The sequence below is a fragment of the Etheostoma cragini genome, chromosome 19, assembly GCF_013103735.1.
Source record: "Etheostoma cragini isolate CJK2018 chromosome 19, CSU_Ecrag_1.0, whole genome shotgun sequence".
Classification (NCBI taxonomy): Eukaryota; Metazoa; Chordata; class Actinopteri; order Perciformes; family Percidae; genus Etheostoma; species Etheostoma cragini.
Window position 1 is genome coordinate 1,790,303 of NC_048425.1, and position 21,427 is coordinate 1,811,729.

The 21,427-nt window shown below is 43.8% G+C and overlaps 1 protein-coding gene across 1 annotated transcript in view; it reads right to left on the reverse strand.

Moving 5' to 3' along the window:
* Nucleotides 1–21,427, reverse strand: part of col4a6 (collagen, type IV, alpha 6) — a 131,135-nt gene that overhangs the window by 47,115 nt on the left and 62,593 nt on the right. The window contains exon 4 of the mRNA XM_034901115.1: nt 14,944–15,024. Within this exon, the coding sequence (XP_034757006.1) occupies nt 14,944–15,024 (81 nt within the window). The remainder of the gene's footprint in view (nt 1–14,943; nt 15,025–21,427) is intronic.

The following is a 21,427-nucleotide window of genomic DNA, read 5'->3' on the forward strand; positions in this document are numbered from 1 at the left end:
ACCAGACGCCTCCCAATACGATAGCATCACAATACTTGAGATACATGCGATATATTGCAATTTACAACCTTTATTCCAACTTCAATTTTTTTCCAATTTCGAATGACGTCCCCAAAAGGAAACTTTGTTAACATCTGTTTTATCTAAAAAGATGGTTTCATCTGCGCCTGTGTATCGATACAGTATTACCAATTTGTGTGACATGACACAACTTCTCTTCTTCTTCTTCCTCTCTTTATTTTAAAGCCTTTGTTTAGCATTAATAGTACGTAAGTATTCACGTGTTTAGTTTTTATCGTAATGAGCCATACGTTCGTTTCAAAGAAGTCAAGCAGAATTTTCCACAGATCAAAATTAAACATAAAAAAACAAAATTCAGTTAACACATGTTAACACATCTCCACTCCAAGCAGAAAAACAGTACGCAAAATATTCATCATTTCATTCGGGTATGGTGATAATTAAGTAAGCAATCAATGAACATTAAATAACAAAAAATAAAAATCCTCAATTAAATCCACCATCCCTTTTTGCCCTTGACGGTGGAGTTTACATGAGGTGGGAACAAGTCAGGGCGGAAAGCACAGCTGTGCCCCACAATCCTAAATCCGAGGGGGACGGTTGAGTGCTTTATGTGGGCATGCAGCGGCATGCGCTCTCAGATGTTGGTCCGCAAGAAGAACTGCTACTGTGGATTAAAATTTAGGCTTAAAAACCAATCACATTTATGTTGATAAGGACGTGCTTGTGCTGCACTGGACAGACTGCATTATCGTTTTAAACCACATTACAACAGTGGGAAAAAATAAAGAATTAACCACTTTAGCAGGTGGATGAATTAAGGAATAACAGGGGAGAGAGAGGAGAGAGGGACAGATCTGGTCCAGGTCCGGGTCAAAGTAAAAAGAAAAGTTCCTTAACTTTGGGTTAAGTTAAGTGAATAGACCATTACACACATTCATAATGGCCCAAGTTGATTTCCTGTTGTTGTGTATCTGAATGACATCAACTGACGGGAAGTTGACAAGGGGCCTGGCTGTTGAAAAAGTCATATTTATATTTATATATATATGTATGTGTGTATACTGTATATCATATAAAAATTTGAATATGTACAGTTTTGTTTCATTACCGCACCGCAAATGAATGTGCTCATCAATTCATTCATAAAGACACAAACTTACATTAACAGGGCAATGTAAACCAGTGCTGCGGAAGTATATTTAACAATTATGAGACATTTATAGAGCTGAGATGCACGTCTGTGTGTGTGTGTTTGTGTGAGTGTGTGCGTGTGTGTGTGACTGCATATTCCTTAACTTTGCTCTTAACCTAAATTTGGATTTTGCACTCAAAGCACAAGATACAGTACAAAGGACTAAAAAAAAACAACAACATATGCACACGCAATCACATTCACACAATGCAGACTTAACACTTCCTAGCACACAAACGCACACACCGTGTGTGTAGCTGAGTTGAGGTGGCCTCGGGGCCGGGCAGGTAACAGTAATGACAGGGCGGCGGCAGGTAAAGGCCGCCTGCCGGAGCTGTCTGGCTCACATTCACACCTGGTTTCACCTGGGGGAAATATGCAGGGGTCCCACCAGGGAGCCACTTTCTCTCACGCCTCGCCTTCCCTCCATCGGACTCTTTCTGGTCAACCGCATCACCTTAAGAGTGCATCGTTTGTGTAGTTTCTCTGCGGGACTTGTCACCCGTCGCGCCCTCATTCCGCCTCCCACTTCCTTCTGTCGGCCCGTAACCTGTCAGCGCGCCAGCTGCACGCACGTTAAACCGCCAGTCCAGACCGCTCCTCCTGCAACCTGCAACCTGCCCACGTCTCTCTGTGTTTACCCTCCAGAAAAAGAGGTACTTTGGAGGGTTTTGGGGGTCATTTTGTATAATTACACAGGGGTCACTTTCAAAGACCCGGCTGTCTGTCTGGTGTTACGTGAAAGGTGGCAGCGGTGGCCTAAAGGTTAAAGAAGCTTGTGACCGGGAGGTCGGAGGCCGGTTCAATCCCCAGACCGACCGGATCACATCTGGGTGGGGAAAGTGAAAAAGCAGCGCTTGTCCCGCCCTCATCGCCACCATTGAGGTGCCCTTGAGCAAGGCCCTTTACCCCAACTGCTCCAGTGGAGCTGCTCGGTGGCAGCAGATTAGACTGGGGCAGCTTCCAGGTGTCAACGTGGAAGTGTGTGAATGTTACAGGTCGTCGTTGCAAAATGAGAATTTGTTCTCAATCGATTTACCTGGATAAATAAAGGTAAAAAAAAAAAAAGAATTAAAAAAAAAAAGAGGTGAAGTGTGAGTTTAGGTGAAAAGACGGCAGTGGTGGAAGAAGTATTCAGATCCTATAATTAAGTAAAAGTACTAATACCACACTGTCAAAATGCTCTGTTGCAAGTAAAAGTCCTGTATTGAATATGAATATATTTATATTCTGAATGATCGAATATTGGGAACCAGCCCTAGGCAGGACATTGCGTGTGACATAGCGTGTTGGTACCCCGGCCTGCTTCTCCAAAATGGGGGCGTGGCGACTTCCATCTACTGTAGATAGCTCACTATGGAGAAGTAGCGCAGACAACCACACGTCAAAAAATGTGATGGAGCTTTTTAAAGATTGAACTAATTGTTACAAACGCACGAAGCATCCCAGTCTCCTTCTCCCTACGCGTTAGACCAACGAGCCTGGACGAGTGTAACGTTGTCATACTTCCAACTGACTCCCCTACGAAGATGTTTTGTTCCTCAAACATCTGGAGACAGGCTTGCTGACTCGATGTCTTGATGAGTTTGCCCAAGACTAAGAGTTACAGGCGATTCGCTTGGTTTTCCCTAGAATATAGTAATGGCCTCAACTTCTTTACAACTGGTTTGCATGCATTATGCAAATAAAGTGCCTATTTTGGATTTGTGTTACACATGGAGACACATCTTATCAGAGATCAGTCTACCTCTGTGCCAGCGTCTCCGGACACCGTCACCCCCACACACACACACACACACCCTTGCCAATTGGCATCCCCATCTGTTTACATGCACGCCCGGCGGGTCTCCGCCCGGCTCTTCCAGACCTTCCATCCTCATCACCTTCCAGTAGACTGGTCAGTTTGTAGGCCCAAATCCCCTCTAGCACAAAGGGCACAATGGAACCTTTTCTGGGCTGCTAAGCTCTCTGGACTTACTACTCCCATCGGACAGACCTCACTTCCTGATAGAGGAGAGTGCTTGGACAGACAGATTCTATCCGGCATCCGTGCGAAAACCAGTGTATGTATGTGTGTGTGTGTGTGTGTGTGTGTGTGTGTGTGTGTGTGTGTGTGTGTGTGTGTGTGTGTGTGTGTGTGTGTGTGTGTGTGTGTTGTCCACCAACGCACGCACATACAAACACGAACACACACCCTCGGGCCCTTAGAGGATTTATCGGGACGCATTGTTTTGAGCAGCGAGTGTGCCAGGGGGAAGATTTTAGCTGTCACACTGCATGCTCACTGGGGGCCGGTGATGGGAGCAACGTGGTAAAGGGGGGCGGGCAAATGTTGGGTCTTTGGGTGCAAGTTTAATCAGCGGGGTCAGTTTGATAACCTAATTACAGATCGAGCGCCATGACTCGGCAGAACCTAAAACGCCCTCGACAGAAAGTCCGAGCGACGGCTACAAAGATTCACTTTTGATGCTGTTATAGATGAAAAAACTGAAAACGCCAACTAGAGAGGCAGCTCCCACAGTCATCCACACACACACACACACACACACACACACACACACAGACACCCACAGACACACACAGACACACACAGACACACACACAGAGGGAAATCCTCTCCAGATGGGAATGTTTAGGTTGTGTTGCCTTTTTTCCTCCTATCCCCATCAGCGATTAGACCGCAAACCCAAACACCTTCCTTCATCTCAGACATGTTTGTCCTGCCCAGGATAAGTGATTGTACAGCAACCAAAGACGTGGTGGACAGAGGGAGAAATCTGCGTTATCTCAGCATGCTGGTACTTCACATGGAATTTGTCAGATGCGTGGAGAATAGGCCTAGAGAGATAACAAACTGGGAGCAGTCGGCTGCTAAGGATAAAATCGCACCTGCATTGTATTTTGTTTAAGCTTTTAATTCATGGCTGTTTAAGTTCAGGCTGTAGATAAATGTCACAATAAAATTGGCCTTGGCAAGTTTTTGTGGCATGGGTCGAGATGCCCAAATTCAGCTGTTTCCGTATGTCGTAAATGACTTAAAATCAGGAAATTACTTGCCAAAATCTCACTGAATCTTGCAGAATGACAGCTTTGTCCCCCAAAAAAAGAAGTATTTTTGTTTAGCAGGTTTTTAGCAGGTTTTGTTTTTTGTTATTTATTAATTTTTTTCCAAACTACAGAAAACCTACGGGCCCGATTTCCATGAAAATCAGTGGAAGGGTGTAGCATGGGCCGAGGAAGAACTTTTCAACACTTGGGAGTGCCCTTTTCATCTGTTTTATGTTGTTATGCTTCCTGTCAGTCAGATTACCATCTATCTCCTCATAGCCATGTTTTTCTATCTTTTCCTGGACTTAAATCGTACCTTTCGAGCCTCTCATCCGTCAGAGTTTGAGCTGTCCAAATACCAAAAACACCACCCCAGATGTTCAATAAATTGCTCCAAACTTGCTGCAGACTTATAAAGTACAATTGCATACGTTTGATCAAATTTTGCCAATTCTATGTAGCGTTTCAAATACAATACTTTAAAATGTGCATAACAATGGGTGAATGAGTAGCCGGGTTGGCTCAGTGGGCGGAGCAAGCGCACATGTAACTCAAGGTTTGTGCCTTGACGCAGAGGTCCAGGGTTTGAATCCGACCTGTGACGATTTCCTGCATGTCTTCCCCCTGTCTTACCTAGCTGTCCTATCTATACCTATAAAGGTGGAAAAGCCCCAAATATAATCATTAAAAAATGAGTAAATGAAAACACGGTTGGACAGTTAGTAACTGAAGACCTCAGCTCGTTGTCTGGGTGTCTCGCTATTTTCTAACATTTAATATAAAAAAAAGATGATTGATCAAGTGTAATCGGCAGATGAATAGATTATGTAAGTAATCTTTAGATGCAGGATACGGATTGAAATCATTTTTACTGGACTGTTTAAGGACGTCTCTATCTATTTTAACCCGTTTCTAGTCAACCTCTCATTAGAAAACCTCTCGCTGGCTCTTCTCTTCCCTCGGACTGATTCCCACCGCTCCTCTGCACCCCTGACTCATCTGTTTGTAGTGATGGACGTCATTAAACCAACAACCTCTGCTCTGCTTTCATCCAGGTGCTTTCCCCTCCAATAAAAACCCCATTAGCGTCCCACGCGATGACGTCATAAAGTTGTTCTTAGCTGTCGGGACGAGAAATGAGCAACGAGTAGGACACTCAAGTGTAAAATGACTGCTATGACACCCTTGCTTTGTTGTTTTTTCAACTTGTCTTTTTGCTATTTGAATGCAAGACATTACGTGCCTTAACAAGTGAACCAAGGGTTTTATGTTTCCTACAACAATAAAGCTAAATTTCCCTTAAAAAACGAGCTGTGAGGAAAGCCATGACTATAAAACGCAGGATTTTTTATTACTCTCAAGTCTTAAAAACTTGAACTAATTGGTGTACTTGGGGCTGGATCGTGAAAAATGTTGCCGAGGTGACGACAGACAAACAGCAGATGTAATTGGCATGTACGGCATGTTAAAACCTTTAAAAACTAAACGTACAGTTGGGACTGTTGAGGTAACGCGGCTCAAGATGTTTGCAGGGGCTTCAACATCAATTACGCCTCTAAACTACGAGCTGTTTGGCTCTCTGGGGATAGAAAAATAATGAAGATGAAAAAAGAAAATTACTGTTTTAATTTTTCATTTGAGCCGTCTGCTGCAACATCTGCACTAGATGCAGCTGTGAGTAATAAACTAAAGGGAAATGTGGATGGAAACAGTCCTTTTAGTTTATTACTGAACCAGACACCTTACTAGTTAAAAAAGGGAGAGGATCAGGGGGAGTTAAGAGGGAGAGAGTGATGGCAGAAGCGTCCGATATGGAGCAAAAAGAGCGAAAAACTGCAATTGATGGATGCATCACTTCATATCATTACGGCTATGTTCACACTTGGCGTCTTTTTTTCAATTTCTTTTTTTTTTCGACTGCCGGCGTCTGTTTTTCTATTACAATCCTGTGGAGTAAACCATGTTTTCAACAAAGTCCTGAGGTCTCTCTCTCTCTCTCTCTGTTGTTTCTCTAGCTTGCTCCACCACTTTGTTTTATGCAAGACACAGTGTAGGTCGAGAAAGACCAAGAGTGGGTAGATCAGAAGGCTGAGACATGCATAAAGAAGGGTAATACTGCATTAGCATTCACAATTAGAAGCCCATTCTGTTCTTTCTTTAACTCGCTCCACCACTTTGTTTAATCTAGCGTTAACACCACTCTCTCTTTCTCTCTCTCTCTCCCTCCCTCTGTTATTTCGCTAGCTGGCTCCACCACTTTGTTTTATCTAGCGTTAGCATCACGCTCTCTCTCTCCATCTTTCTGTTTTTTCTCTAGCTCGCTCCACCACTTTGTTTTATCTAGCATTAGCTAGCTATTTTGCCGTTATTGCGTCCCCCGGAGACTGCGGATGGTGTCCCAGCGGCCGTTGTTGTCCTCCAGAGGATTGTAGTTCGTGAAATGTGCGCGTTCCCATTTCGTGGTGAAACGTGAAAATCGCGTCCCAATAGATCAAAATAATGTGACTATTTCGGTTGAATCAGGAGTTTGCAGCATAACTAGCTGGTGGTGCTAGTTCTCCAGTCGGGAGCTACTCAACTCTTGAAGAAAAGGGCAAAGATGAATAATTAAGAGCGTGCCAGTCAAACTCAAACGATTCAAAAAACAAAAGCAGACGACTTTGCCTCAATTCACACAGCCTCCATTACATAGCCAGGACAAGTCAGCTGATGTCCATCTGACTTCAAAAGCAATCGTTGCGAGTGTTATCGCTCCGTGATGCTTCAAAACAAGTTTCATCTGAGTGTTGGCATAGAGACGGCAAATCATTTAGAGCTGTGACTACAAGAAGAAAGTCTGCTCTGCTGATCGACCAAAACCTGCGAATGTTGGCCGACCAAATCCCACCTGGGTCCAACAGTTTAGAGGCTAACACTGATGTCTGCTGACAGCAGAGACAGCCAGGAATGAGGAAGATGGCAACCAACAACATGTTTCAGATTTGATTCTTCAGGGGACACGTGGTGGGTTTGTTTCAGCTTCACTTCTCTTTGTTTAAAACGGGGGGGAAGAGACGCGGTCACATTTTCAAGTCTGCGTGACAAAGGAACTGAAGTGTGTGTGAAGATGGGCTGAACCAGCTGTGTTTAGTTAGGCAGAGTTTGTTAATGTACAGATTTTTTTGTATTGGTGCAGTATGTGTGTGTGTGTGTGTGTGTGTCTGCTTCAGCAGCGTGGGACTCTTCTTCTTCATTTATCTCCTCTTTCTGCTCCTTCAAAACAAGAGTCCAGAGATAGAAAGTCCAGCAGACAGCAGCTGTGCTAACGCCCGTCTGATCCAATCTGACGCCCCACCCGTCCTGCAGGCGAGGCCCCGGGCTCCCGATCAAAACCAGCAGAAGTCACATCTTCCTGTATTCACTTTTAAATGTGTTTATATTTAAAGGAACCTGCACATAGAAGACTGGAAATATACCACACACAAAACTTAACTGCACAATTGTGTGTGTGTGTGTGTGTGTGTGTGTGTGTGTGTGTGTGTGTGTGTGTGTGTGTGTGTGTGTGTGTGTGTGTGTGTGTGTGTGTGTGTGTGTGTGTGTGTGTGTGTGCGTGTGGGTGTAAATGTCACAAATAAATGTGCTGTCATCACTGCATCAAATTACAGGAGCCTATAAAATCAGTAATAACCTGTTTCGTACATTCCTGCACGTGTTTGCCCTTTTTGTGTGTGTGTGTATGTGTGTGTGTGTGTGTGTGTGTGTGTGTGTGTGTGTGTGTGTGTGTGTGTGTGCGTGTGTGTGCATTAGATCACCCAGAAGGTGTCTAATTCCTGCTATGTGCAGAACCCAGTGACACCTTCCCTCTGGCACTTTTCCACCGTACTTCCTTAATTTCCGTACTCTCGTGCTTTCATTTTGTTTGAACTGTGCGGATGGGATCGCAATTAAGATCAAATTAATGAGCGCGTCACCTAAACGCCCAAAACAAAGCACAAAGAATTCCATAATATTCTGGCAAACTTCAAAGTAAAAGTACTTCAAAACCTCATTTTACAAAACATGTTTGAAGTAATTTAATATGTGTTTTGTATTAATTATCCTACTTATCTTCTAGATACAATGTCATCAAAAAGGTTGTTTTGCTTGTTATTTTCTCATATATAACATTGTCTTGGGGTTTTAAACTGGGATGTTTTTTTATGTTTATTTAACTGTTACAAAGAATTAAAGATGTTTGCGTACGCTGTCACCAGCCAGCTTAAAACCCCGGTGTGACATAATTGAAGTTTGTCCACTTGCTAGTTCTCTATGTAGCTTTCAATCGCCTCCACCAGTCTTCTTCATTAGATGGAGTTAATTCCTACAATCAACTTTCTGAGAAAACAGCTGCACAAGGTGATGCTCTAGCTTTTAACTCTGGTTCACAGTGGTACCTACAGCGGCCATGTGAGGGCGGTAGTGCGCACTGGAAACTGTGCTGAGGCAGCAACAGCTCCGGGAGACTCAGGAAGATGCCTTTCTTTTCACACTACTGTCTTTTTCCGACTAGTTTACTAGTCAAGCTTTTACTCTGAGCAGGAAACAGGGAAATGACTTGCTTTTCTTTTGCTGTAGTTTTCTGTTTTTCTTTTTTTTTTTACCTTCAACTTTTATATATTTGATGTTAAAATAAAGTTGAGAGTGATTTAACACACACACACACACACACAGACACACACACACACACACACACACACACACACACACACACACACACACTTGCCTGACATTTTATCACGCTCTCCCTCCTTTTGAGGCAGTATTCTAAATATGGTGGTCTTTGTTTAGGCTTTCTTTTGACACACACACACACACACACAAACACACACACACACACACCTGACACTTAGCTAGCTCATCCCCTCACCAGACACAGAGTCTAGTCTAGGAAAGGTCAAAGGTCACGGCCAACACAAAGGCCAGGGTAGACCGGAAGGTCAGGGGCACTGGATCACAGAGTCAGAGAGAGGCAGGTTGAAATGTGTGTGTGTGTGTGTGTGTGTGTGTGTGTGTGAGATATCACTATTCTGCTCATTGACCTGGTCTGTAGGTACATCATTATACATGTCTTACACGCAGAAACATTACATTTTGGTATCTGGTCGTAGCGTGCGTGTGCCAGACGCTGTCATTCATTGACTTGTTAACCACATTTTTTAGATCTTGCTGATTTTTTAACAACAGATTTGAACCGGATGAAGGATTTTAGTCATTGGACGTCGGGATCTTCGGAGACCCAAGCTGAGCCAAAGTGAGCGGCGGCTTAGTCTCGCTCTGCCAGCCCTCCTTCCGTCGCTGCGGAGGAGGATCTGAGTAGTCCAGGTTTTGGTGGAACGTGTGTACGTTCAAAAGTTGTTTTAGTCATGCAACAGAAACCTCAGATTGGACAGATAGTCGGGCTATCATATCTCTTTATCTTCTCGTCTGGTTTGACATAAAAGGCAAACCAGAGGCAACCCCCCCCCCCCCCTCTCTCTCTTTCTTCCTCTCTACCTGCTTCAGGATTAAAGAAAAGGCATTCAGGAGCGGAGGGACGCGGCCTTTCATCGGGAGGCCCCTGCAGCGGGTTTCCCTCGTTTTCTTGTCTTGCCATCCCACCGAGACACACACCCACTATCACTTTACCCTCATCCTACTTTAACAGGGGCGGCTTCTGGACTCTCTCTTTTCCTCTCTATTCATCCTATCTTCCTGCCTCTAGTTGTCACCTGGGTGTGTGAGAGAGACTCTTTCTGTCCATGCCTCTCACATTTACATACAGCGGTGCAGGAAGTGTTCAGATCCTTAACAGATCCTTAAGACTAACAGCTCCACACAACTCTCTCTCTGTATTTCTCAAGCTACCTTCACCTGTCCCTTTTTAAAAATAACATTATGCACAGCTGTCAGGTTTCAGGACTCGTGCCCGTGTGTTTGTATATGCCGCCAAGAGCATACCAACCCTGTAGGTGGCAGTGTAACGAGAAGCTCAAGCCCACGTTAGCCAATCAGAATCCTGACAGTAGCAACAACAGCAACGAATCACCTCCTCTTTCTTCTCTTCCTCTCTTCCTCGGCTGCCTAGACCTCTGTTTGTCTTAGTTTAAGTTTGACTAAGTTTTCCTTAATCTCCATTCTGGCCGGAGTTTTTAGAAAGACTCGTTTTCAGAGGCGAATTCTCCACAAAGCTGGAGGGGAGACAATGACCTCTTCTAAAAATAATCCTCTGTGTCTTCCGTGGCAACTAGCAACTGTGTGGTGGACGGGGGGGGATAAGGGAAGGCTTGTATCATATGGACAGTTTTGTTGTCATTACTTAGAATTCCTCATGGGGGGGGTGGGACAGAAACTACGCACTATAGCTTTAAAGTTAACATCATTTAGCAATATGAACGGTGTGAGCACAGTTTAACCCTTTGTGTTGTCTTTCTGTCAAAATGGACCGGGACGGGTTTGCCTGTTTATTAAGCATTAAATATAAATTTACTGTATTGTGTATGTTTATTTTTTGCATATTTATTGTGTATCTCTGCGTAGTCTTGCAGGATTTATGCCTTGTCTTGGCCAGGTTCTCAATCAACTTACCTGGTTAAATAAAGGTTAAAAAAATAATGTTTAAAAAAAATTGACACCCAATTCCTCTGTGTTACATCTTCTCATTCCGACTTATTTACAGTTACTTTTGGAATGCATGGTCAATAAACCTAATTCAAATGAAATTAGACCTTTTTTCTATATAAAACCCCAGAAATGATGAATTATTTGGACTAATAGTTGAGATCAGAGGAACATATGTTGATGGATGACCACGCCATATCTTGTTTATGCATGTTATTTGTTTAAAAGAAGCCCATATTTTTGCTATGATTGGACGAGGCTTTTGACTCCAGCGGGACACCAAAAATGTCGGGCTGACTCCGCCAGGAGGTCCACAAAATTAGGAAGCACCCCCCCCCCCTCTCTGTTTCGGATTGACACAGACGGAGGTCTGGCCAAATTAAATAAGGCCCACACTTCCTGACTCCTTTGCAACTTAGAACACACACACACACACACACACAAACACACACACTATATTTATGGGGACCAATCATTGACATAATGCATTCCCTAGCCCCTTACCCTAACCTTAACCATCACAACTAAATGCCTAACCTTAACCCTTACCCTCACCCTAACCAAAACCTAATTCTATCCCTAATCCTAAAACCAAGTCTTAACCCTCTAACAGCCCTTTAAAGTTGTGGGGTCCAGTATGTTGGCTCCACAAAGTGTCGGGACCCCACAAGTATAATGTAGGCCTGCTCACGATTTTTGGAACCCACAAACATAGTAAGACCACACACATACGCGCGCACGCACACACACACACACACACAAACACACACACACGACATCCTGTCATCCCTAACTCTGCCCTTTGACCCACGGGGAGTTTACCCAACTAAAGTGGATGTTATTGGACTTAATGGATCCAACATGACACAGATGTTAAAGCCAGGGAAGTCAAACTTCCCCCCCACACACACACACACACACACACACACACACACACACACACACACACACACACACACACACACACACACACACACACACACACACACACACACACACACACACACACAAACACACACTTTCAAACACTTAGTTAAACTGAAACCCCTTTGGTTTTTAATAAAGAAACCCAACTAAAACCAACACATAGCGTCTGGATTGCATCTATGCTGTATTTGACGTAAAATCCCCCCAGCCCCCCCCCCCCGGGGAGAAGAGTCTTATTCAGGCAGAAGCAATGGATTTAAAAGCTAGGAAAGATCTATTTTTGTGATACAGTGATTAAAACAAGCTCTTCAACACACAGTAGGCACGAGGTGTGTTTGTTCCTCCCATTGTTACGGGATGTCGTGTTTCATGATGACACATTTATCGGCGGGTGGAGACGTCTTCCGCTCCTACTTGTATGTCTCGGCATGTCCGTCCTGCTCTCTCTCGTCCTCGTCTATAAGTAACGCTGATGTTCCTGCAGTGTGTGCAACGCCCTCCAGAGTTAAAGGTGCAGTTGTACTAACTGTCTTTTGGAGTCAAAACATCTGTACAACGGGAATTACAAGGGAAAAATCCAGTGGTGGACTCACATGTTAAGGTACTTGTACTCGAGTTGAGTCTTTTCTTTCCATGCAACTGTCTACTTCTACTCAGAGATATATTCTCCACGTAGTTCCTCCACTACATCCACCTGACAGCTTTAGTTACTAGTTACTTTACACCTTCAGATTTCTGCACACGCTCTTCAAAAGTAAAATAACTGATCCGTTTACTGCTTTTATTGAATTTGGGTGTTTTAACTTAATTTAATAGTATTTGAAAAATAGTTAGTGACAAAAACGTCGTAAAAAGCGACAAAAAACGTTGAAAAAAGCATTAAGTGTTAAAAAAAATGATCAACACATGGAATGAAAACGTTTTAATTACTAATAAAAAATATAAATAATTGAAAGAAACGGGAAGACAACAAAAAAACTGTGAATCGTAACATTTTTTAAGTGATTGAAGTGCATGGTTACATCCCTAGTGAAGACGCATGACTCACGGAGCGTCTTTTGGCCTAATATCCAACACTTTGCCTGAAAAAGATACAGCTAAAAGTTGTCAGATGAGGAACTAGAGTAGAGGAATAGTATCGGGAATCATATCGAATCGTGAGTGAAGTGGATTGTTCCATCCCTATAGGAGGATGTGAAGCTCACTAAATGAATGTGTCTTCTGATATTTTTCCTATCTTGTATCTCATTTTAGTGTGGAATTCAGATCCTTTACTTAAGTAAAAGTACTAATACCACACTGTAAAATGAGATACAAGACAGGAAAAAACATCAGAAACTCGGCTGGAGGACATTCAAGGGAACAAAGCTGCAGAAGCCAAACACCCCTGCATTCAAAACCCAGACCTGAACTCTCTCCACCTGTGGACTCCAGCGCTGTTACCAGCTCTGATCAAGAACAACGCCTCGCCTCACCCACCTGCACCGAGTGCAAAAGTAAAACTGAAAAGACACAAATAAGCACCTAAACACGTCTCAGCCAAAGGAGGTAATACAGCGGTGGCTGTGTCATGTAGGCCGAGCAGGAGGCCTGCACGCGGGCAGGTAGTATTACCCGGGATATATATTTATATATATATATTTACCATTTACCTGCAGGGAGCTGGGTCCTCACCGTGTTATTTACCTAAAGTGGAGAACAGCGGGCCAGCAGTAAGTGCAGGCTTCTGTGTCAGACAGTAATTGTTGTTTGGATAGTGGCTGAAAGAGACCGAGCTACAGTGTGAAGCTTACAGTCAGTCTGGTTGAGACACATGTGAACACACACACACACACACACACACACACACACACACACACACACACACACGCACACACAAACACACACACAGCTCTAAGCTGGAGTTTTTTTGCCACATTATTTGCATAAATGCAGACTTTTTGTCATGTTATTAAAGGGTAACCACCGTTTTTTTTCTTCAAAACTGGACCCTATGTTCCTGTGTTTTTGAGTCTAAGTGACTGAGGGAACAACAATCTGTGACACTGGTGGAGTATTAGGAGAGATCGCTGCAATGTAGGAAGGATCCCTACAGAGACAGACCCTCAAAACCTCTTTGAGACCTTTATGTTAATCAAAACTAGAGTTTTGTTTTGTTTTGTTTCTTTGAATGAAGTGTGTTTATGATACTAAAATGGTGGGTCTTGTGGGTCTGATGGGTCTGGGGGGTCAGGTGTTTCTGGTGGGTCTGGTGGGTCTGGTGGGTCTGGTGAGTCTGGTGAGTCTGGTGGGTCAAGTTGGTCTGGTAGGTCTGGTAGGTCTGGTGAGTCTGGTGGGTCTGGTGGGTCTGGTGAGTCTGGTGGGTCTGGTGGGTCTGGTGAGTCTGGTGAGTCTGGCGGGTATGGTGGGTCTGGTGGGTCTGGTGAGTCAGGTGGGTATGGTGGGTCTGGGGGGTCTTGTGGGTCTGGTGAGTCTGGTGGGTATGGTGGGTCTGGTGGGTCTGGGGGGTCTGGTGGGTCTGCTGAGTCTGGTGGGTCTGGTGGGTCAGGTTGGTCTGGTGAGTCAGGTGAGTCAGGTGGGTATGGTGGGTCAGGTTGGTCTGGTGGGTCTGGTGGGTCTGGTGAGTCTGGTGGGTCAAGTTGGTCTGGTAGGTCTGGTAGGTCTGGTAGGTCTGGTGAGTCTGGTGGGTCTGGGGGGTCTGGTGGGTCTGGTGGGTCTGGGGGGTCTGGTGGGTTTAGCAAACGCAATTTTGCGGATGTTTTTTTTTTGTTTAAAAAAGGTTCTTACACTTTAACAGAAAGGTGGACCTCCTTAGAAACCATTTCTATAATGACACTTAAAATATTAATCCAAGCCTCTCAGTTTGATTATATATAAATGTTTTGACTATGCAAAACGTTTTAAACAATACAGGAAATAATTCATAATAAAAATCAGAATGAACAACATTTTCATCATAAATTAATGCAGAAAAAGCCCAACTTGTTAAAGAAAAAGTTACCAGAAAGCAGGAAAAGAAGTGTTCGACCCCCTCAAAGCTTAAATGTTCTGGGGGCGGTTCCCCAGTCCCCATGGTTACTGTGTACCCCCCCTCAAGGCCTTGCTAGACGGCGTCCCACAGATGAGACAGGACTCACCCTGCTGCCTTTCTCCGGGCTGCACCGGCATCCTGCGCCGCAGTCCCGGCCTCCACACGGCTCGTCAGACTTCCCCACGCCCTGCAGACATAAAAACAGACCACGATTACATAACAATGCTTTGGAAACACATTATACGCTACTGTAAAGGAACTAGGATATAAGACATGTTTCAGTTATTTCACACTTTGTTGTTAAGTACATAATTCCACATGTGTTCTTTCATAGTTTTGATGCTTTCAGTGATAATCTACAATGTAGATAGTCATGAAGATAAAGGAAACACGTTGAATGAGAAGGTGGGTCCTGTACTGTAGATATATATATATATATATATATATATATATATACCCACCCATGTGCTTTTTGGTGTAAACAAACATGTTTTGCATTATTTTGTCTGATTGTCCAAATAAATCCTGTAGACGTACTGCCTGAGGATGCACTTTAGAAACTACACTTTTGAAAACCTGGTCCGAGAGTGAAAGAAAAATCGTAATTCCGTGCTGGAGAAGATATTGTGCCCATTAGGGTTACTAGGGCCAAATCTACTGTCTGTTTGTGTACAGCGTGCTGGCTTTAGGCACATGCTCTGCTTCTTCTTCTCTGTTTGTTGGTGAATTTCTGTAGCAGAAACAGCACCACCTACAGGCCTGGAATATGAAGTAACATGTTGAGTCAGTTACAAATGAATCCATTTGGATGCTAATATCCTTAAAACAATGCCAGGGAAGATGGGGAAAAGAGAGATTGTTTTGGTACGTGTGGACGTGGCCTGAGTCTTTGTTTAAATCCCTGCATGAATTAAAGAAACAAATCAAACAAAAGGGACTGAAAACAGAGGCAGAGGAGCACATGGAAATGTAGGGCACACCTCCATGAGTCCTGTATCGATGTGAGGAACAGTTGCGTCAGTGAGAATTTAGCAGAGATACAGGAATTTAGAAAGAAGGCTCCAGCTTTGGTCAGTGGAGATACTTTAAAAGGCAGAATTATGTAACAAACAGAACATGTTTGTTACATAATGTACTGTGAGGTTTCCTCTTGTGTTTTAGCCTTTATCTGTGTGACCGCGGTCCGTTCCCTCTGGCTCTCGTCTTTGATCAGAAACAGAGACACAAACCAGCTTTAACTACAAGCAGAGTCAAGCCTCTTAACAAAGAATAAAGCCATTGATACAAGAAGCAGCATCAGCCCCGGGGAGGCCCTTAAGGACTCTTTTTAGACTCCTTTCATGATGTTACCGGGACCTGGGGAAGGTTTGTTTTCTCAGCCAGGGCGACTAGGAGCGAAAGGCTTAAAAACAAAACAAAAAAACACACACACAAGGTGAAAACGGATGAGTTAAATGGCATCACACAGTGGGAGGATAGAGGGTAAAGGAGGACGTTGTTAATGCAGCCATGTGGATCCTTGTAAAGGGCTAGATTTGTGTTTCCACAAATGAGTTGAAGTTTGCTCAATTGTCATAAAGATCTGTTGCCACATAAGTAAACGTTAAGTTAGGATCTTTTCCCCCCAAAGAACTGGTTTCAGATGCATTTTTATTCTAGGTAACAAAATGGCATTTATCCAAAAATTCAATCTTCCTCCTGCACAAAAACCTTTGATTTCCTTCTGCTTCTGCTCGTTAACGTCCTCACACGTCCCGTTGTATGCACAATACGCAAACCCACACACCTTCAGTGGCACATAAACTCCAACTGAACTACAGATTGACCTTTTAAAAGTTTCAGTGTGACATTCCTGAGATCTCTACCAAACATCACGCATCGCTTTCAGAGGTTATAAGCAGCACATGAGAGAGCTTTTATAAGTTGACGTATGAGTAGCGTAAGCTCGTATGTATGAGCTTTTTAAAACTTCAAAACAGCAAACACCATCTAACCACTCCATTGACCACATGCTGAGCAGATATATATGTATTATATTATATATTATATATATTATATATTACAATTCTATATAACTGTTTGTTTCTACGAGTCAAATACAGACACTTGACTTAAACAAATAATTAAAGGTCCCACCGCATGAACATTTCACTTTATGAGTTTTTTAACATCAATATGCGTTCCCCCAGGCTGCCTACGGCCCCCCAGTGGCTAGAAATGGTGATAGGTGTAAACCGAGCCCTGGGTATCCTACTCTGGAATCTTGCTCCTTATGAGGTCATAAGGTGCAAGGTTACCTCTTGGGTGAGGGGTGTAGCCTGGGGTGTGATGGAGGTTCTACGGACAGGGGTGTATTAATATGACCACCAGTCTGTGAGTTTTCATAGCCACAATAATGGAGGTCAAGGACCCTCCGGGACCTCCGTAAGTAGTCATCAGATGGTCTAGTTTGGGTCTCCGTCTAATACAGGGATCTTCAACATGGGGTCCGGGGGCCCCTAGGGGGTCCTCAGAGTCAATACAGGGGGGGGACTCCAAATTATTTTTAAAAGTTAAAAGATTTAATATTAATCCAACATATTATTAGCAAATATAACTACAGTTAATCCTCAGGATTAGCCGCATGAATGTTTAACATTAAAAATCATGGCAACAATTATTAGCATGGCAATAAATTATTTTAATAATTTGGCATTAGATATGCACTAAAAGGTATAAAGGTTTTAGGCTGCCCTACATGTTATTGTAGGCCCAGATTAATATCTAACTCAATTAAGTTAAAACGAGCACAACCTTGAACATCTACTGCAGGCCAATGCAACATTGCCCACACACATGAGCACATGGTGGAGAAGGAAGGAAAAACACAAGAAGGAGAGAGCGGGCATGGACAACAGAGGGAGGGTGCAAGAGAAGGATGGGAAAGGTCAGTGGTGCTGCTCCTGCTTTCTCCCCTCTGATCTCCTTCACTCCTCTAATCACAGTGACAGAAGGAGGGCAAGAGAGGGAGAAGGTGAGCAGGAAAACAGTGACACTGGGGCCGATGGAGAGCGCTAGGAAAGGGAAGAAGAGAGAAAGGAGGGAGGCCCGGAAGAGAGCGCAGCTCAAATGAATCTTTTGGCAAAGAGGCTCAAGAAGAAGAAGTTCCAAATAACTGCAATAAACTAGCCGTGAAGAGCATTAACTGTAGGGCTGGGAAATATATCGTTATTATAGCATATGGCCATCAATACATGAGGCTACATATCTTCTTAAATTATGGACATCGTGATATAAGTGTTGTCTTTTCCTGGTTTTAAAGGCAGCATTACAGTTAAGGGATGTCATGTTCTTACCGGACTGTTCTTGCTGTTTTATTAGTTGCCTTTACCCATTTAGTCATTGCATTCCCATTATTGGTGATTATTTAATCAAAACTCTTTATTTGTTTATCAAAATATTTTTGTGGAAGCCTACAATATCGCTGCAGTATCCGCATCGACATATTTGATTTTCTCCATATCGCCCAGCTCTAATTAACGGTACTCCAGATTAAGTAAAAGACAAAAATAAGATGAGATCTTTCTGCAGTTTAAGGGAAATTCGAGCAACATTTGTGGTTGAAAAAATGGGGAACAAGAAGCCGGGAATGACAAAAGACGGTGCCCCGTCTCTGTATCATGTTACTCTAATTATCCTCTTTTTGTTAAGGCAGGAATACCTCCATAGCTACTATCCAATCAGAGCCGGCGGCCTCACATTGTTGTTGGCCCTGCCGATGCATTGTTCTGGGACATAATCCGGCCTCTACCTGAGCAGGGCCGAGAGGCACTCAGGCGGAGATCCTCGCACCATTTCCTCTGTCCACGCCTTGAGTTCAAAGGGAAGGAGGATATGGGCAAACAGATGATGCGCCTAAGGGAGAGCACTCAACCCCCAGAGTGGAAGAGGTCTGACGAGGAAAACACGCGCACAATAAAGAGTTGTTAGAAGTTAATAAATTCACATGGAGTCCGTGCTGTTAGACGTGCAGGTAACGCCAGTGTGTTCCCCAGTCCCTTAAAGGGGCTGGAGGTAGGATTGGAAAGATCCAGCAACTTCTCAGTCCCTCCCCCCTTTCTGCTAAAGCCCAAAACGGTCTCCTAAGCCCCTCCCCCCACAACGGAAAATGAATGCATGTGCATGGGGGGGGGGAGGTGGAGGTTGGGGGTGTGGCGTTGACCAACCACCACTTTGCTTGTTTGAAGGCCATGATGTGTCTCACTCATGGGTGGGCCAAATTCTCTGGGCGGGCAAAGCAGAGAGAGCGGAGGTAACCTTGCTCCTCATGACCTCATAAAGGGCAAGATTCCAGATTGGCCCATCTGAGGTTTCATTTTCTCAAAGGCCAGTCAACACACAAAATAAAAGATCCATTCTTGGCGCCCGTGTATCGATACAGTATTGACACTGAAAATGTTCGCAATACTATGCTGTATTAATTCCCCCCCCCCCCCCCAGCCCTAACACACGTATACGTCAGAATACAGAGACTAAAATATATAAATCCTGTTCACACAGATTTCCAGTCGACCAGCAGGCAAATCCCAACAGTTTACCTCATATTTATGTGGAAAGCGACCCCCTTAACCCTTCCTAAACCCAACTGTCCTGTTCTTGTCATTGACACATAACATGACGCCAATAGTCCCGACCAAGTGTGTTTAGATATGACGTTAAAGGATCTTTATAGTGTCAATAACAACACCAAAGGCACCCGACCCAGCGGTTGTAGGTCTATACAATTACAAAGTTCCACACTAACTCCCATTTGTTCTGCCGATGTCAGGCTTTACAACTGACTCTTCCTCCCAGAGAAACTCTTGACTTACCCTGAGAGCTATTTGAGCGTCACACCATCTCACACCCTGTGTCTTACGTCCCGACGTTGTGCGTGACAAAACTCACCGCTAATTTGAGTGAAGTCACCCTTTACGATAAGGTTATGGCGTGTGAGGTTGAGCTAAAGGAATGTAAATGTGCCACAGGGCTCGACATGTACAGAAAAGGTTACAGCACTCCAGACAAAAGCATCATTTGCATCCATTCGCTGACACAACGTGATGGAACAGGCACGCTCCGGATGAACTCAACGCTGTGTTCACTCCTTTTCTTCCACTCCGTCATCCCGGCAGCACACAGCTAAGGGCCTTTCAGCTTTAGCTTATGTTCCCCAATCAATCTCCTGGTTATTTGCGCATACTTTACTGTCCAAACACTTTCATGTATGAGCATCTAACTGTAGCCTTTTTAAGAGCTTAAACCCGTTGCTGTTCATAGACCTGAGAGAGGCAGCGTCTGGACTTGTCCCTTCCTATAGGGTCTGCTGATGTTATCCCCGTGAATGTTGAGTCTAGGGTTGGCCGGATAAATGGCATAAACTGGCGTCTATTCAGCTATACAGAGGGGACAACAGGACAGCCAGTTTGTTTAGGGGGGGGAGTGAGATAAAGCTTTGCATGCGTAGAGTGTTATAGAAATCCTCACTGCTAACATGATGGTGGGGGGTTAAAGGTCGGAGAGGGAGGGCTAATACACCGGAAGGAAAGCACCAGTGTTATATAGTTAAATAATTAGTATGTGCTTTTGTCCTTTTCTATCCATAAAATACAATGACATTTGTGTTATATCTTCTAAGGAAGAACTTAATGTCCACAACATCCCGAATCCTTTGAACGTTTAACACAAACGGACAGGCATGACATCCGTACAAGTTACGAAGCTACTTTCACATGTCTCTGGCTAGCAACAACTTCTGCGGTCCATTTTCTACATCTAGAGACAACATCCTGTCAGCATGACATACTCGGATTAAGAACTCAATGTAATAGCGCCTCCTTCTGGAACATCCCTTATTAGCAGCTCACTCCAGATACAGGATAAGGAAAAGGAACTGTTAGACTTCATAAGTAAGTAAATGACATAGCTTACAGATAAGCATTCTTGTTACTCAATATTACAGTTAGGATATTACAGTTAGGATACCAAAATTAGTTTTTAGTGTTTTGTTAGGAGGACTTGTTGACATGTACAATACAGACCAGAATACACATTGAGAATGCTTCCTCTGATCACCAAGACAATGATAACGATGAGCTGGTGGTGATGGAGCAGTGGATATGACACATGCCTTTGGAGTGGGTTCAGTTCCCACTGCAATACATCAGCCAACCCTGAGCAAGACACTTAACCTCTAGTTGCCCCGGAGGCGTGCACCCTCTGATATTTACTATATTTACAGTGTATAGCAATTGTAAGTCGCTTTGGATAAAAGTGTCAGCTAAATGACATGTAATGTAACGTATTGAATTGGAAGGTGCCAAAAGCATCAACCTTAATGACACCGACCCCCCAAAACGCCGTCAGACTGACTGAGCTGATTGGACGAACACGTCACGTGGGTCTGGTTTCTCCGTCAAAATACAATCTCATATTTTACTAAAATAGTTTTACCGAAACGTGTTTCTGAAAACATTTTAAGCGAGAAATAGTCCAAAAATCTGTCTTTCCGGATCAACAAAGGTCAGTTTAAAAGAATTTCGTGAGATTTTGACAAGACTCTAGTCACGCTC